General features: G+C 34.4%; 1 protein-coding gene across 1 annotated transcript in view; it reads right to left on the reverse strand.

Moving 5' to 3' along the window:
* Positions 1-18688, reverse strand: part of COG5 (component of oligomeric golgi complex 5) — a 294754-nt gene that overhangs the window by 247927 nt on the left and 28139 nt on the right. The window contains exon 6 of the mRNA XM_046020510.1: positions 8575-8695. Coding sequence (XP_045876466.1) covers positions 8575-8695 — 121 coding nt within the window. The remainder of the gene's footprint in view (positions 1-8574; positions 8696-18688) is intronic.

Consider the following 18688-nt stretch of genomic DNA (forward strand, 5'->3'; position numbering starts at 1 on the left):
TGACACATAGTAGTACTGTATTGCAGCTTAGCAACAAAATTATAAAACTAAGAAAACAGGACATACATAAGCAATAAAAATTAATTTTTATTCTATCAACTACTTAATTATAACTTATGCTTAGTTATGCTTTTTTTAAAAAATGATCTTTAAATGTTAATTCAGTAAAACTTTAATATATAAAGTTACTAACAACAGTCATCCAATAATCACAACATAAAATACATTATAAAAACATGGTATATCTCAAATGTCATTTTTTTACCCTTTTTTTTTTTTTAAGGACCCCAGGAGATCTACTAGTGACAGCAATGCCTTTTGTGAAGTAACTGAATGATGCTATAGAGTTCAAGGAAAAGAGTATCACTGATGGTTAAGAATTCAGGCTCTGCCATCAGATTTCTACAGATATGCCAGGCATGTGACCTTGGAACCCACCAGAATATGAGGTCTTATAAAAGGGAGAGGAACTCCTTTTAGATTTGTTTATTGGTACATCTGCAGTACCAAGAACAGCACATGGCACATGTAGCAGGCATTCAGTAAATATCGGCTGAATGAGCAAATTAATTTATCTAAGTCTTATGGTGAGAAATTGACTGGAGTTTCTTTCTGATCATTTTATGGAAAAAGCAGATGAACCAAGAGGAAAAAGCTGGAAGCAGAGGAGACTGGTTTCTCCCATGGTTAATGAGAATAATAATAATAATAACAACATCATCATCGTCATCAGTTTCATGCTTCGTTTCAGATAAGGACATACCTTAAACTTCCCAAGCATTAAAACTATATTTACTCATATTATACCAGGTTCCTACCAAGCCTCATGGCTTATGTGTACTGCAACCTGTTTGCTAAATAAACTAAACGAATTATAAATTGTGATTTCCATTAAAAGACTAGAGAATATCCACACAAAAGACTGGTCTGCTTATTTTTTTATGAAAAATTTTTTCTCCTCCAATCCCTACTTGTAGATTAAGTAAAAATTAATTAGGTACTAAAAATTTTTTAACTACCTAGAAGTAAAGTTAGCATAAAACAATATAGATGACATATATATATTATTTTAAAAAATAATAAAAATCTTTGAAGATATAAAAATAGACTGGAATGAATGAGAAGACATTATATTTCTGTTTACAAAGCACCAATACTATAAAAAGATACAAAGTTTATTATATTAACCTATAAATTTGAAGTATTTAAATACTAACAAGTTTGTTTTAGCAAGTGGGATTAGCAGAAAATCATTCTAAAATTCAAGAGACCAAATGTATGATGGAAATTTTGGGAACACTCAAACTCCCAATTCATATCTGGAATATAACTGTACTCAGCACTGACATATAATTTTAATTGGAAGCAAAAACCTAATCAATTTTATTGTGTCCTACTTGGATAAAATAATGTATAAACTAAAATAGTGACAGTCAACAACATGAAACATAAAAGAAGAAATAAAAACTTAAGAATCAAAAGATTGGCAGTGACCAAAGAGAGGGTTCCCCATGACCCAACATTTATTCAGAACTCCAGGTAAAAGTAGGCACGTTATTAATGTGAAGCTGTAATAAGCATCAGGCTTATCACAGTTTGCGCCAAATATCTGAATCATACAACCAGCTTCCCTTGATCTAACTCAAATTGTACCAACAAGTCTCTGATTACAAATTTGTTTTTCCATTTAATCCATCCGGAGAGAAAATTAAATGTGTTCAGCCCAATGAACAGCACATATCTCATTGCAAATTAATGAACAGTGTTCTAGATTACAAACCAGTATCTTGTGAATTTGGTTAATGTGAAGGGAAAGATGAAGCGTTAACATGGATTTGCAGATCAAGAAAATTTCAGAAGGATGAGTTGTCATTACAGTTTGTGAGAGGTCCAATCACCCCGACCTATGTATGAATCCCCTACTCCATTTCTCCCCAAAAGCTGTGAAAAGAATGCCTATCAATGGGAGAAGGAAGAAGAATCATGAATCATTCTGCCTCAACCCGAAGACTCACAAAAAGCTAGGCTGTGCTCCCCCTATGGATCATCCCTTTATCACTCATATTGCTGGTCTCGGATTTGTTGCTCATTCTTATAACATGTTTTTTTCTTATTATGTATTTTTACAAGTCAAATTAATGCCTTCTTTAAAACAAGTCAGGCAATGAAATATCCATACACAATTAATTCTCATCATTAACAAAATAAAGTTTCTAAGCCAGAAAAAGTGAGAGAGAAATAAACCCTGAATTATGGTAACTTTACAAGGTAAATATTGGCTCTTGGTAGTCATGACTCTTCAAAAACCTTTGGTAAATTTTAAGATAATTAAGGATTCATGGTTTAAAAACAAAACTTTCAAAAGTAAGGGTCTAATACAAGTAAGGAGAAATAAAATGGAAGGAATTGAAATGAAATCACCAGTAGAGAGGAACTAGGTTCAAACTGAATTTCTCAACTACTCCAAGGCAACTAGTTATACAAGAAAAGATTCATCTACCTAAAATCGAAACAGTACAAATTTACGTCTTCCATGTTCTCTCTATATTTACATATTCTAATCCAATAGTATCCAGCAGAATTTTAACATTTGATAACACTAAAGCAGAGAGTACACTAGATTCCTCACCAATGACTGTATGATAGATAGGTCAAGGTATCTCTATTATAGGTAGACTACCTCATAGTGTTCCAAAGGAGAAAACAAGTAAGGTTGATTGTGGACATGTAGCACTTTCTGGTTTCACCACTATAGCGTCCATTCAACACAGAAAAAGTAAAATGCATTCCATGGAATAAAGAAATCTGTTATTCAACCTGATCTAGATATACTGATATTACAAAAACCTTTCCATAGTTCTAATCTTAAGTAATTTCAGACACTAGTTTAATTTATAAGAAGGTCCCCTTCCTCTGGTTCACAATGACAGCTTACCAAACTGCCCCCAAAATTCTGAAAAGATATCAAGCTTATGAATCATGTAAAGACCCCGACTTGATGGGCTAAGAATTTTAAAAGATAGCTAGTAACAGTACCAAAAATACAATTTTTAAGTACATTATCTTGCTGATGCTCAAAAAAACGTTATCAGTTTGTAGTAAGGCTCATCTAAATTTTCATCTAGTCTTGGGGCTCTTCTTAAAGAAAAGCCTTAAATCAATGATACAATTTAATCCTGAAACCTACACTAAATAGTTTTAAAAATCATTACATAATAGTCTGCATTAAAAATTACAAGTATGCCTGCACAACTTCTGTTTATTCTCTGTAAGACACTAATGCAATTTTAATTTTTATTGCCCCAATGCCTAATGCTGTTGAGCACCTTATACGCATAGCTACCATTCATGTATCTTCTATGGTGAAGTGTCTGTACAAATCTTTTGCCTATTTTTAAATTGTATTGTTTGTGTTCTTACCAAGTTTGTAGAGTGTTCTATATATTCTGGACACTAGTCCTTTAGCAAACATATACTTCGCATGCATTTTCTTCCTGTTGATGGCTTGCTTTTTCATTCTTCTAACAGAATCACTCAACAGAAGTTTTAAATTTTGATAAATTCTAATTTATCAATTTTTTCTGCGTGTGAACTGTGTTTTGAGTGATATATCTATGAAATCATTTTCTAATTCAAAGTCACAGAAATGTTCTCTTGTATTTTCTTCTAGATATGCTATAACTTAGGTTTTACATTTAGAGCTAGGATCCAATTTCAGTTAGTTTATTGTACAGGAAGTGAGGTATGACTACAAGTTCACTGTTTCACATATGGCTACCTAATTGTGCCAGTACCATCTGCTGAAAAGACTACCTTTTCCCTGCTAAATTTGTCAAAAATCAGTTGGTTCATTTAAGTGTGGGTCTATTTCTAGACTCACTATTCAATTCCATTGATCTGTTTGTCTATCTTTTTGTCTTGTTTACTATCAGCTTTTATAGTAAGTCTTCAAATCAAGTGCGATAAATCCTTCAATTCTGTTCTCTTTTAAAACCTTTGTCTGAGCCTGGTGATGGGTATTAAAGAGGGTATGGGTTGCATGGAACAGTGGGTGTTATATGCAAGCAATGAGTCATGGAAAACTACATAAAAAACTAATGATGTACTACTATACGGTGACTAACAGAAAATTTAAAAAAAAAAAAAAAGCTTTGTCTATCTAGATCCTTCGCATTTCCATATGAATTTTCAAATCACTTTGTCAATTTCTAAATAAAAGCCTGCTGGAGAAGCAACATGGGGGGGTAGGGGGATAGGAGAAGAATAAATGAAACAAGATGGGATTGGGAGGGAGACAAACCATAAATGACTCTTAATCTCACAAAACAAACTGGGGGTTGCTGGGGGGAGGTGGGATTGGGAGAGGGGGAGGGGGCTATGGACATTGGGGAGGGGAGGCGAACCATAAGAGACTATGGACTCTGAAAAACAACCTGAGGGTTTTGAAGGGTCAGGGGTGGGAGGTTGGGGGAACAGGTGGTGGGTGATGGGGAGGGCACGTTTTGCATGGAGCACTGGGTGTTGTGCAAAAAGAATGAATACTGTTACGCTGAAAAAAAAATAAATAAATAGAAAACATAAAAAAAAAAAAAAAAAAAAAAAAAAAAAATAAATACTACTCAACCAACAAAAAAAAAAAAAAAAAAAAAAAAGCCTGCTGGGATTCAGATTATAACCACACTGAATTCATATAGATCATAGGGAGAATGGACATCTTAACAAACAATATTAAGTCTTCCATTTCAGAGACAAGATTTATTAATTTATGTCTTTTTTCACCATTCACAAAGTTTTCTAGTTCTCTGTATGTTTTAGGAATCTTTTGTCAAATTCAACCTAAGTATTTCATATTTTTCATGCTATTATAAATGGTTTTTTGAATTTCAATTTCCAATTGCTTGTTAACAGTAGAGCATATGGAAATAAAACTAATTTTTGTATATTAATCTTGTATCCTGACATCTTGCTAAACTCCTTTATTAATTTAAATTTTTTGTAAACTTAAAACAGAGTATCACTATTAGAATGGTTAAAACTAACAAGACTGACTATTACAAGTGTTAGCATGTGGAGGAAGTAGAATTTTCATACACTACCGGTAGGAATGTAAAATTTTACAACTACTTTGAAAAACACCTTAGCAATTTCTTAAAAAGTTAAGCATACGTCTACCATATGATCTAGCCATTCTACTCCTATGTATTTACCAAGGAGAAATGAAAGCATATGTCCACACAAAGACTTATATATGAAGGCTCATAGCAGCTTGATTTGTTATAGCCAAAAACTAGAAACAACCCAAATATCCATCAACACATTAATGGATAAACCAACTGTGGGATATCTACTAGAATACTGCTCAGAAATAGAAAGGAATGAGTTACTGATACACAAAACAACGTGGATAAATCTCAAAATTAACTGACTGTAAGAAGCGACCAAAACCAATATGAACTGTTTGATTTCATTTATATAAAATATTCTAGAGTGCCAACTAAATCTAGAGTGACAAAAAGATCAGCAAATGCCTGAGGAAGGCTTGCCAAATGCCATGAGGAAACTTATGGGAGTGACAGTCGTGTTCATTACCTTGATACTGGTAATGTCTCATGTCAAAACTTACCAAACTATACATTTTCAAGTGTAGTTTTTTTGCATGTCATTTAGACCTTAATTTTAAAAAAATAAAATAAATATAAATATAAAATAATTGTCACCAGGTACCAGAATATACTTTTTATATCGGAATATAATTCAAATACGTAAAATTTGACATTTTAAGTGCACAGTTCAGCAGCTTTTCTGTATATTGATGAAGCTGTGCAACAATCACCTCTATTTAATTCCAGAATATCTTCATCACCCCAACAAGAAATCTGTAGCTGTCAGCAGTCACTCTACATTCCCTCTAGTCCTTCAAAATATACTTAATTTCTAGATGACAATGTATTTCATCAGGTCTCTGCAATTCAACCCTCAAGACCTTTCAAGTTTAAGAGATTATTTTAAGTTAATTTCAAAAGCCTGTGTAAACACTTCTACTCTTCATCATTTTCTTCTTTCTTTAAAAAAAAAATTTTTTTTAAAGATTTTATTTATTCGACAGAGAGAGAGAGATCACAAGCAGGAAGAGCAGGCAGAGAGACAGGAGAAAGCACGCTCCCTGCTGAGCAGAGAGCCCGACACAGGGCTTGATCCCAGGACCCTGAGATCAGGACCTGAGCCGAAGGCAGAGGCTTAACCCACTGAGCCACCCAGGTGCCCCCATTTTCTTCTTTCTAATGAGAATCAGAACTATACTGATATAGACACGGATAATTTCAGAGATGTTCCAATCATAAAATATCATTTTGTATATATGTGTAATTGTAACAGTGATTCCCAATTATTACTTTTGTTAAAATATTAATCCCCAAAGTAGAAACTTTATCTTCCTCTTTGCTTTCCTTATTATCAATGCCAGCATTGGCTAAGACAGAACCACAGCAGTGAATGACAAAGAGATGATGTCTTTGCAAATTCTGAATGGTACATAATCTGAAAAGCTTTAACAATTTAAGTTAACATAATCCATTTTGAGATAATTCCACCATGAACTACATTTTCTCAACAACTATTCATCACTTAATATTTTACAAAACTTTGGGTAAAGCCAATGCCTCACTGGAAGGATAATTTATACTCTACATTGAACCAACTCTGAACATTACGACTGATACTTGTGTCTGGTTGTTTTTTTTTTAAAAGAAGACATCACCATTTGCATTACAGTATATGTTTTTTCCAGAAAAAAATGATAGTCATAATCAGAATCTAGCAAATTTTTATTATGGAACAGTGTCAGTGATGAAAAATATACATAATAAACCTTGGAATAATTTGTGCCTGTTTTTAATGATTCTATTATCCTGCAGGTTATTTTGGGAGCAAAGAAATGAAATGTGATAAAGCAAAAAATAAAAGCTGATACTAGAATTTTTACACTCCTACATTTAGCACATACTGTGAAAAAAAGACTCAAGCGTTACTCACTGATTAAAAATGAACTTTTTAACAGATTCTTAACTGTACAGAACAAACTAGTGATTACCAGAGGAGAGGTGGGAAGGGGAATGGGTTAAATAGGTGATAGAGATTAAGGAGTGCGCTTGCTGTGATGAGCAAGTGATCTATGGAAGTGTTAAGTCACTATATTATATACCTGAAACTAATAGAATACTGTATGTTAACTAGAACTTAAAAACTTAATTTTTGATTTAAATAAATAGTAACTTTTTATATAATATATTCCAAGCATACTAAATCACAAGTTAGATATATCCCCGATGTGCCTAAGCAATGTATTTGAGCATTAAAAATTGATTTTGAAGTATCATTTATAAGGAGGCTATATTTCTTTAGGAAAAAACATGGAATAAGCATTTCAAACTGACTATGAAATTCAAATATCAAAGATAGAAAAATTCAAAAACATGTAATGCATATCTTTCTGATATTATTTTCAAAGCACACCACCAAGAGTAAGTAGATGCTTGATACCTGAATTGGATATCATCAAAGACCTCTGAACCTACAAAGGTACAGAATCACTAAACACATCCACTTCAGAAAAATTACTGGGTACCCAAAGAAAAGAAGAAAACCACAAAGCCTCATTAAAATGCAGGTGTTAGTTCTACACTATTCAAAATTTTGCCTGAAATATGAACTATATCATCATGGACCTTGCAGCCTGTTAACAGTCAAAACCATTAGTGTTAAACCCTTGGATGTCAAGAGTCTGTTCTAAACGCTTGAAAGACGAAAGAACATATGAAGAAATGAATTCAATAAATCTTCTAGGCATAATGTCAACATAGGATTTGTCACCTAAAAAATAACATTTCTTCTACAGAAATGAAAATTAAGTTCACATGAAAACCTGTACCCAATGTTTATAGTAGCTCTCTTCATAATGACCAAAAACTAGAAACAACATAAATTTCCTTCAGTCCTTGAATCAATAAACTGTGGTACAATCACACAACAATATTCCACCAAACACCAAGTAACAAACAATGGTATAAATAAAAACTTCATAAATCTCAGAACTATTATGCTAAATACAAAAAGCAGTCTCAAAAGGTTACATACTTTATAATCCCATGTATGTGACATTCTCCAAAAAATAAAACTGAAGTGATGGAAAACCAATCAGTGGTTGCCAAAGTTATGGGGGGAGGTAAGACTGTAAAGGGATAGCAGGAGGGAATTTTGGGGGTGATGAAACTTATTCTATATCATGACTATGCTGCCAATTACATGAGTCTATGCATGTATTAAAACTCATAGGCATGTATACCCAGAAAAAAACAGCCAATCTTATCACATGAGAATTTAAAAAATAAACTGCATTTCTAAGAAATCGACTAATTTTATTCATCCATTTTGAAAAGTGTGACAATGTTGTATACAGGCAATTATTAAATACATTTATTCAATAATATTTGTCACTGGTGATAACAAAAGCCAACAAATCAAGTGACTGAAAAATCTGTAAAAGTGTATTAGCTTTTTAATCAAAAGAGGACTTACCAAGTTCATTAAGACTCTGAGCAGCTTTTGTTATCTCTCTACTTCCCCCTTGCAGTTGTCCTTGGAGTCTCTTAGTGAGATACAAGATGCGAATTATTCTCCGAAGCAAATCACAGGCAACCTGTGCAAATATCACAATGTTCAGTAAGTGTAATCAATCCATGAATTTTTATTACTATTCTGATGTGAGTCTGTCCATTCTTTCCAGATGTTAAAGACTCATTTATGTCTTTTTTATGTTTTCTACCCATCAGAAACCTAAACAAATCATAAAGCTTGGAAAGCATCATTTAACAAAAAACTCCAATCTATCCCAAAAGAAGAGATTTGGGGATTGAGGTGCTGTGAAACCTGGGAACTCCTTTCCTCAGTCATAGACCAGTTTTATTCTCCAGGCCAGTGGTTCTCAGTCTTCATATTAAATTCAAATGTGTAGGTTCAAAAGTTCCAAGACAATGCCATAGCCTGATCAATTAAATCAGAATCTGTGGAAGCGGGAACTAAGCATCAGTATTTTTTTTTTTTTTTTTAATCTTCAGTGGTGCCAATGTGCAAGCAAGGTTGATGGCTATTGTGTTGGTGCTGCCTACCTATTGCCTCTTACTGTTTCTAGTTCTGGTTGCTCTTTTCTAGGTCCACAGGGGAGCAGACTTAAAACTTCTCCCGATTTCACCAGACTTTAAAGAGTAAGTATCCCCTACTTGAATTTTCCTAATGGTTCTTTTATCACTGATAACAAACTATGAAACAGAGTTATTAAAACAAAAAGAAACTACTATACGTATGTATGTGTGTATGTATGTACATGTGTGTGTGCATTTAACACTTCCTATTCTCTTTTCATCACCAGATCTAATACTGCATCTTTACCTTGCCAGAAGACTAAGACACAAAATGAAGACCCATGTACTTCAGGACACTATTATGGAAGCTGGATCCAGAGCAATTGCGTCAGGGAGAGACAGAAGAGGGGAGACTGATAGAATAATAGATATGTAGTGACCTTTAGCATCAGGAGTGATAACGAAGAGAGACAGTCTATGCTGCTCATTACCATCATCTTTATGGCCCTGAAGCTGGTTGAGAACATCTCCCATCTAAGGAGGAAAATCCAACTGGAGGCAGTAAGAATTAAAAGCACGAGGAAGAGAGTTAAGACTTCATCTATAAACATTTTTTTTTTTCTGAATGAAACACACACACACATCCAGACCCAGAACCACACATGTACCCACATAACATAGAGTCACAAAACATAAAATTTGTTCAAAAATACAATGTTTACAAACATATATAAGACAAAGATGACCAGTTACTAAACAGGCTTCCCTGAATGTTTTTCTGAGTAACTATAGTCTAAAAGCATCTACAATGATAAAAAATGCCAACTAAGAATTTGTCCCTGAAAATTGGAAGATTTGGGCATCTTTATCTTTTAATTAAATTTTATTTCTTTTCTGAATAAGTAATATAAGCACAATTCAAGATTCAAAAGAAAAAAAGTTACCCTCATATCTCTATGTCACAAATATGCACTTACCAAAAACAGTCACTGTTATCAGTTTCTTTCTTGTCAGAACACCGTTTTTAAACGAACCATTTGGAATGCAGAATCCCTAGTAATCATTCCTCTGGGATTCTAAATACATCATGAGGAGAAATACCAGATCGTACTTTAGTTTAATCACCTAGAATTGTCCTTCTAGAATTCCCCAGTACATACCCAATAAAGGATATGCCCTCAAAAATGAAATCTTTGAGCTTATTTCTAATGCTTTTATTTTTAACCACACTTAATCTGTCAGCAAGTCTTATCGACCATTCTTCTGTTGCATAACAGAACAGTTACATTATCTCTGGTCCTACAAGCATCACCTAATCCAAATCTTTACCACTTTCACCCTTACAATGTGGTGTACCAGCTAGCTTTCCAATTTCTTCCTGAAATCCACCTTGCTGGATTTATCTTCCTAGAAACACAGTTTCCAGCACTCCACCCCCCTTTTTAATAAACTTCAGCAGCTCTCTACTGACAGATTATGTTGAATCTCTCACAACAGCATTTAATGAAATGCTCAGTCAAAAAGTCTTAGATAATCTATAAGGCATCATTTACCACCATTTCCTGATATAGTGGCCTCCACTCTGGTCAATTTCCCTTCCTTAATTTTTATTTCAGACTTTCATAACCAAATATAATACAAACATTATTCAGCACTAAAAAGAAATGAGATATCAAGCATGGAAAAGGCATAGAGGAACCTTAAATGCATGTTACTAAGTGAAAGAAGTTAATCTGAAAAGGTTGTATATTGTATGGTTCCAAGTATCTAACATTTCTGGAAAAGGCAAAACTACGAAGAAAGAAGAAGATAGTGGCTGCCAAAGTTTAGAGGAATGAATAGGCAGAGTACGAGGATTTTTAAAATACTCTGTATAACACTATGATGGACATATGTCACCACACATTTGTCCCAAACCACTGATTGTACAGCAAGAGTAACCCTGATGTGTTACTGATGTGTCAATGTAAGTTCATCAAGTGTAACACATGTACCCTTCTGAGGAGTTGAGGGAGATGGTGATTAAGGGGAAGGCCATGCATGGGTGGGGACAGAGGATATAGGTGACACCTCCATCTTCCTCTTACTTTCGCTGTGAACCAAAAATTCCTCTTAAAAATCGTCTTTGAAATAGATACAGATATTACAAACACAGAAAACCACATACAAAGATTATAGCTAACTGAACTTGGAACCACCATGTAGATGGGGAGACAGAACCATGTCAGGGACTACAGAAGCCCTCCATGTATGTACCCTATCCTGGCTCTCCCATCCCAACCAAGAAACACCACTACTCTGGTTTTTGTGGTAATCACTTCCTTACTTTTATTTATGGTTTTATTACTCAAATGTATGTACCCAACTGCTATAGTTTAAATTTGCCTTTTTTTTTTTTAATCCATATAGGTTCCCTTATCATCTCTTACTTTTTCTTTGCAATCTGCTAAGTATACTGGGCCATCTGTCCTATACAGTTTCCCACGGACTGGGTTTCATGGAGTTCATTCCAACAGTGCAGCTGAACATGTTCCTCTGTCTTGCATGTTTCCTATATGTTGGCAGTTGGACATACACAGACTTGCCAGACTCAGGCTTAATATTTTGGGTATTTTCCTTAGGTAGTGGTGCATGTGCAGCACATGAGTGATTTTCTCTTTCTGTGTCATTAGCAGTCACTGATACTCCATGTCAAAATCCATTAAAATATGGAGATTACTCCAATTCTATCATTTTGTCTTTATTTGCTAGCGTATAAAATTTCGCCATAAAAAGAAACTTTACTTTACCTACTATTTGTTTACCTGGTGGTACTGTTCATATAGAAAAGTAAAAATAAATATTTGATTCCTTCCCTTGCTTCATCAGATTTTATTTTATTTTATTTTTTTTAAGATTTTATTCATTTATTTGACAGACAGAGATCACAAGCAGGCAGAGAGGCAGGCAGAGAGAGAGGAAGGGAAGCAGGCTCCCTGCCGAGCAGAGAGCCAGATATGGGGCTTAATCCCAGGACTCTGGGATCATGACCTGAGCCGAAGGCAGAGGCTTTAACCACTGAGCCACCCAGGTGCCCCTTCATCAGATTTTAAAATTAAAGACTGCTTTCCTGATATCTACAAAAGATGAACAATTAGTGGGTTTTGTTTTATTTGGGATGTCAGTATGAAGTCAGAGACTTAAACATAATAAATAAAGGATGCCACACTACTATAGCTCTTATCCTTGCAGATGCTGACCTTGTCCCTTTGTGGCCAGTGGGAGAATCTGAGGGTGATCAATTGTACCAAATGACTGAGAAAGAGGTCTCTCAGGACCTGGGACTTCCAGTGCTAAAACTTGGATTATTGGTCACCCCAAAGGCTCTTCAAGTTGGCTCCTCAATCCTTTTGTTTTGACTTGTCTTATAGTGGCTAATAGGTTCCTTGATATACAATATAAAAATACGCCAGGATCATTTTATACATTTCATGCCCCACACCTGGAATCAAAGGTTTATCAAAGAAGCCCTAGTTTCTTTTAGATGTCAGGAGCATTTCAAGAACACATTCTGGGAACTAGGTTTGCTCATTTCTGTGACTTTTCAGCAGACATAGCTAGGAAATGTCAGAATCAAATTATCACATAAATATTCATTTGCTTTATTCCATAATATACATAAAACATTCTCAGATTCATATTATACATATTACATATGTATAAAAATAAATGCATATGTGATGTATATATCAAGATAAAATTAAAATACCTCATGAGTTCATACTGATATTTCCAATTAAAAATCAGGAGTACAGGGTGTTTACTTATTCTAACTTATATCTGTACTTTATTTCTTCTGCAGAGACTTCTGGCTCTGAGACATGAGAAATAACAGAATTAGAAAAATTTTAAATTATCCATTTGCTTTGCTGCATAACACATAGAAAACATTATCTCAATACAAAACCCACACTACAAACACAAATATGACAGCTGTAGTTTTTAAAACATTGTTTTGCACCTGCTCTCCATACATTTTTTTACAGCTGAGTTTTAGTTGTCAAAACATACAGCCGTTACATATTATACTTCCCTTTATATCCTTCATTTAATCTCAGCTCTAATGCTTAACACCAGTTTTACTTTGGTGTTTTTCTAGTCATTCTCCAGTGCACCATCAGATTCCCAAGGAAAGATTCACAGGAGCAAACATCCCTGCATTCTTGTTTGTGGATGGCTGTCTCTATACTTGAACATCACTTTGGCAAGTCTACCAATTACCTATTGTTTTAGGGAAAAAAAGAAAACAACCCAAAACTTAGCAGTTGAAAATGATTTGCTAGGTCCCACACTTCTGTGGGTAATTTTGGCAGGGTTCAAATGCCCCACGTGCTGTCACTCTGCTGCACCTGGCTAACAAGAAAGTTGGTCTGGACAATATCAGAAGGCTTCACTCCAGTATCTGGTGCCTCAGTGCTTCTGCACCTATCATCTCCACGTGGTTGGCTGGGGCTTCCTCACAGCATGGTGGTCTCAGGCAGTTGGACTGCTTACACAGACTGTGGCTTTCCCAAAGCAGAGCAAAAGTGACGATGCCCCCTGCAGGCAAGGTCCACAACTAGCACAAGATCACGTCCACAGCACGGGTTCTTTGGTTTTGCTAAGGTAGTTGCTCTCTGTTTTTATAGCATTTGGGGACACTGGCATGTTAAGTTGCTACTATCTTCCTTCCTTCCTTCCTGGCACATTCACTTGTTTGTGGATAATTATACAGCTAGCAAAATAAGGCATCATTCCAATTCTATCTATAATAAAATAGATAAAATCAACACCACATTAACTGAAAACTGAAAGGGATCCTTTTAAACTATATGGTAAAAACCACATAGCTATAATCAACATATAGAAAAGAGAAAATGTTTTAAGGACGATTCCTTCCTTCTTTAGTCAAAATTTTCTCAAACTTTCTTACTTATATGATTTCAAAGTTTAAAAAATTACATTAAAAACTTTCCAGTAAAAAGCTAATATATGTGTAGGACTTTTAAAAAAAGGTAAAATGATAAAAAGTTAAAAAAAATAATTTGAAAGCATAAAAATGTTATATAATAGGTATGGGATTATATCTCAACAAAGCTGTTACACTGAAAGTTAAAAAACTCATTTTCTTATATAATTTTAAGGTTAAAAAAATTTAAATACTCTCTGTAAGAGATAATAAGCTCTTCAAAATTTCTTTCTGAAAAACTCTGAGGCAGTTCATAAGCAAACAATGTTACTAAAATGAGCTCAGATAGATGATTCTTGGGGTGATAATTAAATTCAACTCATGTATTCATGTATATAGATGAAGTCAGAAGCCTCTGCTTGGAGAAAGAAAAGGCTTCTGGAAAGAGAGTGAAATGGGGATAAAAAGCAAAAAGAATTAAATGTAAAAGTGCTTTCTTCTAATTGAGAGAACAATCATAGTGATTTTATGTTCAAGGCAAAAACTTCGTAGCTCTTTCTTTCTTGCTTTCTTGTACCACATGCATTTAAATGAATTAGGAGCTCAAAGAATAAAAAGATTAAACAGGAACATTAAAGTTTCCCCAATGTTCAAAACAGAAATGACTATAAACAAAGTGAACAGCATAAAAATGGTTAAAACATAATAAGCTTCGGAAGGGGCCCTAGACTTCAAAATAGTTTTAAAGGCAGCACATTTCTAAGATGAATTTCCTTCCTAAAGTAAGCCTGCATAGGAGTCAATCCAAGAAAAATTTAAATACTGGAAATAAACATATCAAAATGTCCTTGGGCATATTTCTTTCTCTTTATTTTCCCTTCATCTCTTTCTTCCATTATAATAATTTGGCCAAAGTTATTCAACTTAGTTGTTCTTCTAGTATAATATTCTTTAAAATAAGGGTGTAGAAAATCAGCACAAATATTAGTAACAATAATAAAAGTAAAAAGTGTTTATTTAAACACAAACAATCCTGACTTCTCACCCTTGTGTAACCATAAAAAATAAAAACATTCATTAAAAAAAGATCACAGCTTCACAGAATTTTAGAGCTGGAAGGGAATTCACAGATTCACTCCAAACTTTCATTGTAAAAAAATATACCACCACCATAAAATCTTTAAAAAAAAAAAAAAAAAAAATATACCACCACCACCACAAAAATGGTAATTTGGTGAGGTGAAGGATGAGTTAACTAATCTTATTGTGGTAATCATCTCACAATATATACACATATCAAATCATCATGTTATACATTTTAAGCTTATACAATGTTATACATCAGTTATATCTCAATAAAGCTGTGGGGAGGGGAAGATACTCAAGTTCCTTTACTACCATGCAGCTAGAGTGATGAGGAATAGCAGTCAGGCCTCAGAAGTCTTAGACCAGTGTACTTCATGGGTACTTACAAAACTGGACTTTTTTCTCCTTTTTTTTTTGTTTTTTTTTTAACCTAGAACAAGCTTCTGGGAAACAGGAATTATATGGTCTACCTTTTGGATATATTCCACAGAATCAAAAGCAAAGAATAGTAAACTTAAAGAATTATCATTTCATAGTCAAAATGCTGCTGCACACTGGCTTTATGAACTCAAGCAAATAACTTTCAGAATCTAGGGTTACTTATCCATAAAATGATGAGATATGCAACTTCTAAACATTATTAAAGTCAAATGATTCAGAATACTTGAAGTTTTCATTCATTATAAAGTCCTGCATGAACATGAAATTTCCCTTATTGTTAATAATTGGCTAAGAGGCAAAAATAAACAGGTTCTTAAAACTTACTGTCAGAGGAATATATTGAACAAAGGGGAAAAAAAAAGAAATGCATGACTCTGACAGGTTTAAGATCTGGAGCTGAAAGCAAAGAAGAGAACTAAAACTAAAATTTTAGTTGAAAAATCAAATTTTAATTTGCTATCTAAAATTAAACATGAATCTACCATCCTTGCATGTTAGTTTATTCTTTCATAAGAAAAAAAAATTCCTCTGAACATAATACCATGATTTTGAGTACAAAATGAGAACATTATCCTAAAAAAGCAGTATTTAAATCCCGACTTAACTATGAGGAGGTATTGTTTTAATGTGGATTTCAGCATAAAAGTAAGACATTAACTCGCAGAAGAGAACTTTTACAATGTTCTGGGCACTTGTAGTGCCCATACTCCTCAGGAAAGTAGCTTGGGCAGGTCCTTCCACATGGTTCACCAAACTTGCCTTAGCCACAACTCATTAGATTGGGGAAACAATGCTAGGTCAAAGGAAACCGTACCAAGTCTGTCACCAGTAGTCTATGACACTGTCTTGCACAAGAACTGCCCAAAATTGTTACTTCCAGGGAAGTGGCAATAAGCAGAAACCTTGAAACAAAAGCAGCGAGAGTGAGAAGAAACAATGAGCAAGTGAAAAGGAGCATGAGGGTTAACCCACTGTGGCAGAAAGAAAAAGCAGCAGATAGAGATGCAAACACACAGAGCCTGAGTCACAGAGGAGCGTCAATGTTGGTATGCTATTATAGACCAAGCAATGTCTTACTGTGCAAGCGTGTCACACTATTTCAGGCTGTTAGGACAGGTTCCCATGTATCCTCACTGCTTCACATGCTCCTAAAGTAGCTATCCCTGAAATAACCTGAAAGGATCTCTTCTCTATCTGAAAAAGACTAAGACATCCAAACTCTTCTCACATGCTGTATTTCTCAAGTTGTTATAGGAGGGATGTGTAAGTACATTAAAAAAAATTTTTAGAAGGAAAAAGTGAAACCAGATGGGATCGGGAGGGAGACAAAACATAAGAGACTCTTAATCTCACAAAACAAACTGAGGGTTGCGGTATGGGGAGGGTAGAGAGAGGGTGGCTGGGTTATGGACATTGGAGAAGGTATGTGCTACAGTGAGTTCTGTGAAGTATATAAGCCTGACGATTCACAGACCTGTACCCCTGGGACTAATAATACATTATATGTTAATTTAAAAAATTTTAAAAAGGGGCGCCTGGATGGCTCGGTGGGTTAAAGCCTCTGCCTTCGGCTCAGGTCATGATCCCGGGTCCTGGGATCGAGCCCTGCATCGGGCTCTCTGCTCAGCAGGGAGCCTGCTTCCTCCTCTCTCTCTCTGCCTGCCTCTCGGCCTACTTGTGATTTCTGTCTTTCAAATAAATAAATAAAATCTTTAAAAAAAAAATTTTTTTTTAATTTTTTAGTATACCATGTATGTTTTGTTCAGAAACATGTATTACATATTTAGAAAGAATATTAAAACTGGGGCACAGGTTAAGGAAAAGATCATTTTATTCATTTCTTAAACATTTAACTATCTGGTATATAATGCTATGCTAAGGCTAGAGATTCAAATATTAACAATATATGATCACAGCCCTTAAGTACCTCAGTCTTATAAGAGAGCATAAAGAAGGTAAAAACTATGCAGAAAGTACTATAATGGAAGTATCTACAGGACTCTAAAGGAACCAAATGAAAAAGAAATATTCTGCTTTGCCAGAAGGAAGGGCAGGAGAGGCCCTCACAAAAGAACTGACACATCAGTTAGAATCTGTTGAATGACAAGAACATTCTGAGCTAGACAAAAAAAGAAAAAGTGAGAATTTCTAGCAAAAGGCAAAGTTAATAAAGGCAAGCAGAAGCCATATCATGAAGGGGCTTACATGCCATATTGAGGACTTGACCCTTCATTCTCTTTCTTGTTAAGAAACTAATGAATACTTTTATCAGGAGAATGAAAAAATCTGATATTTGTTTTATAAAAAAGATAAGACATGCGAGTCTTCTATTTTCAGTATTGCACTAGATTGTTAGCTTAGCACTGAAAACAACTAAAAATGTTGTAGGACATGTAAAAATGTCCGAAAAGCATCAGAGAAGTGATAAAACATATAGAAATACCAAGATAAAAGTGAAGTACAGGAGAATCCAGAGAGAAAAGAAGCAAATCCACTTGTAATCTGAGAATACTGGCTAATCTTGGAAAACTACAACCTACATCTTACCAGCCAAGATTGGAGGCCAAGTGAAGCAGACAGTTAAAACTGATTAAATTTAATGTTGTTCTTAGACTGACAGTGATTTCTGATGCCACGCAAAAACAAAAACAATCTTCTCTTAAGGACTCAGATATTCTAAAAAATAACTTCTCAAAAAAAAAAAAGTCCAGCACACAGCAAAAGATAATCAGGCACCCAAAGAAATTGAACTCCATTAGACAAAACAGGCAAACATACTACAAAAAGAAACATACCTACAAACACAGCAAATACTGTACCTTCCAGAGTCAGGTAACAGAAAACCTCCACAGAATATATACAAAGAAGTAAAAGTCAGAACACAAGAAACAGGATAGGTTATACAGCATCTCAGGAAAATAAAAATTGAACTTTTAAAAATAAAATAAACATTACCAAAATTTAGCAAAATAATAATAGACTAGTTTAATCATAGGCTGTAGTTGGCTAAAGAAAGAATGAAATGAAAATACAATCAGGAAAAAGTCCAGGAAAGACAAAAACACCACATAGATTAAGGAAATGTGAGTAAATGGCT

Source organism: Meles meles, chromosome 10 (genome assembly GCF_922984935.1).
Source record: "Meles meles chromosome 10, mMelMel3.1 paternal haplotype, whole genome shotgun sequence".
Lineage (NCBI taxonomy): Eukaryota > Metazoa > Chordata > Mammalia > Carnivora > Mustelidae > Meles > Meles meles.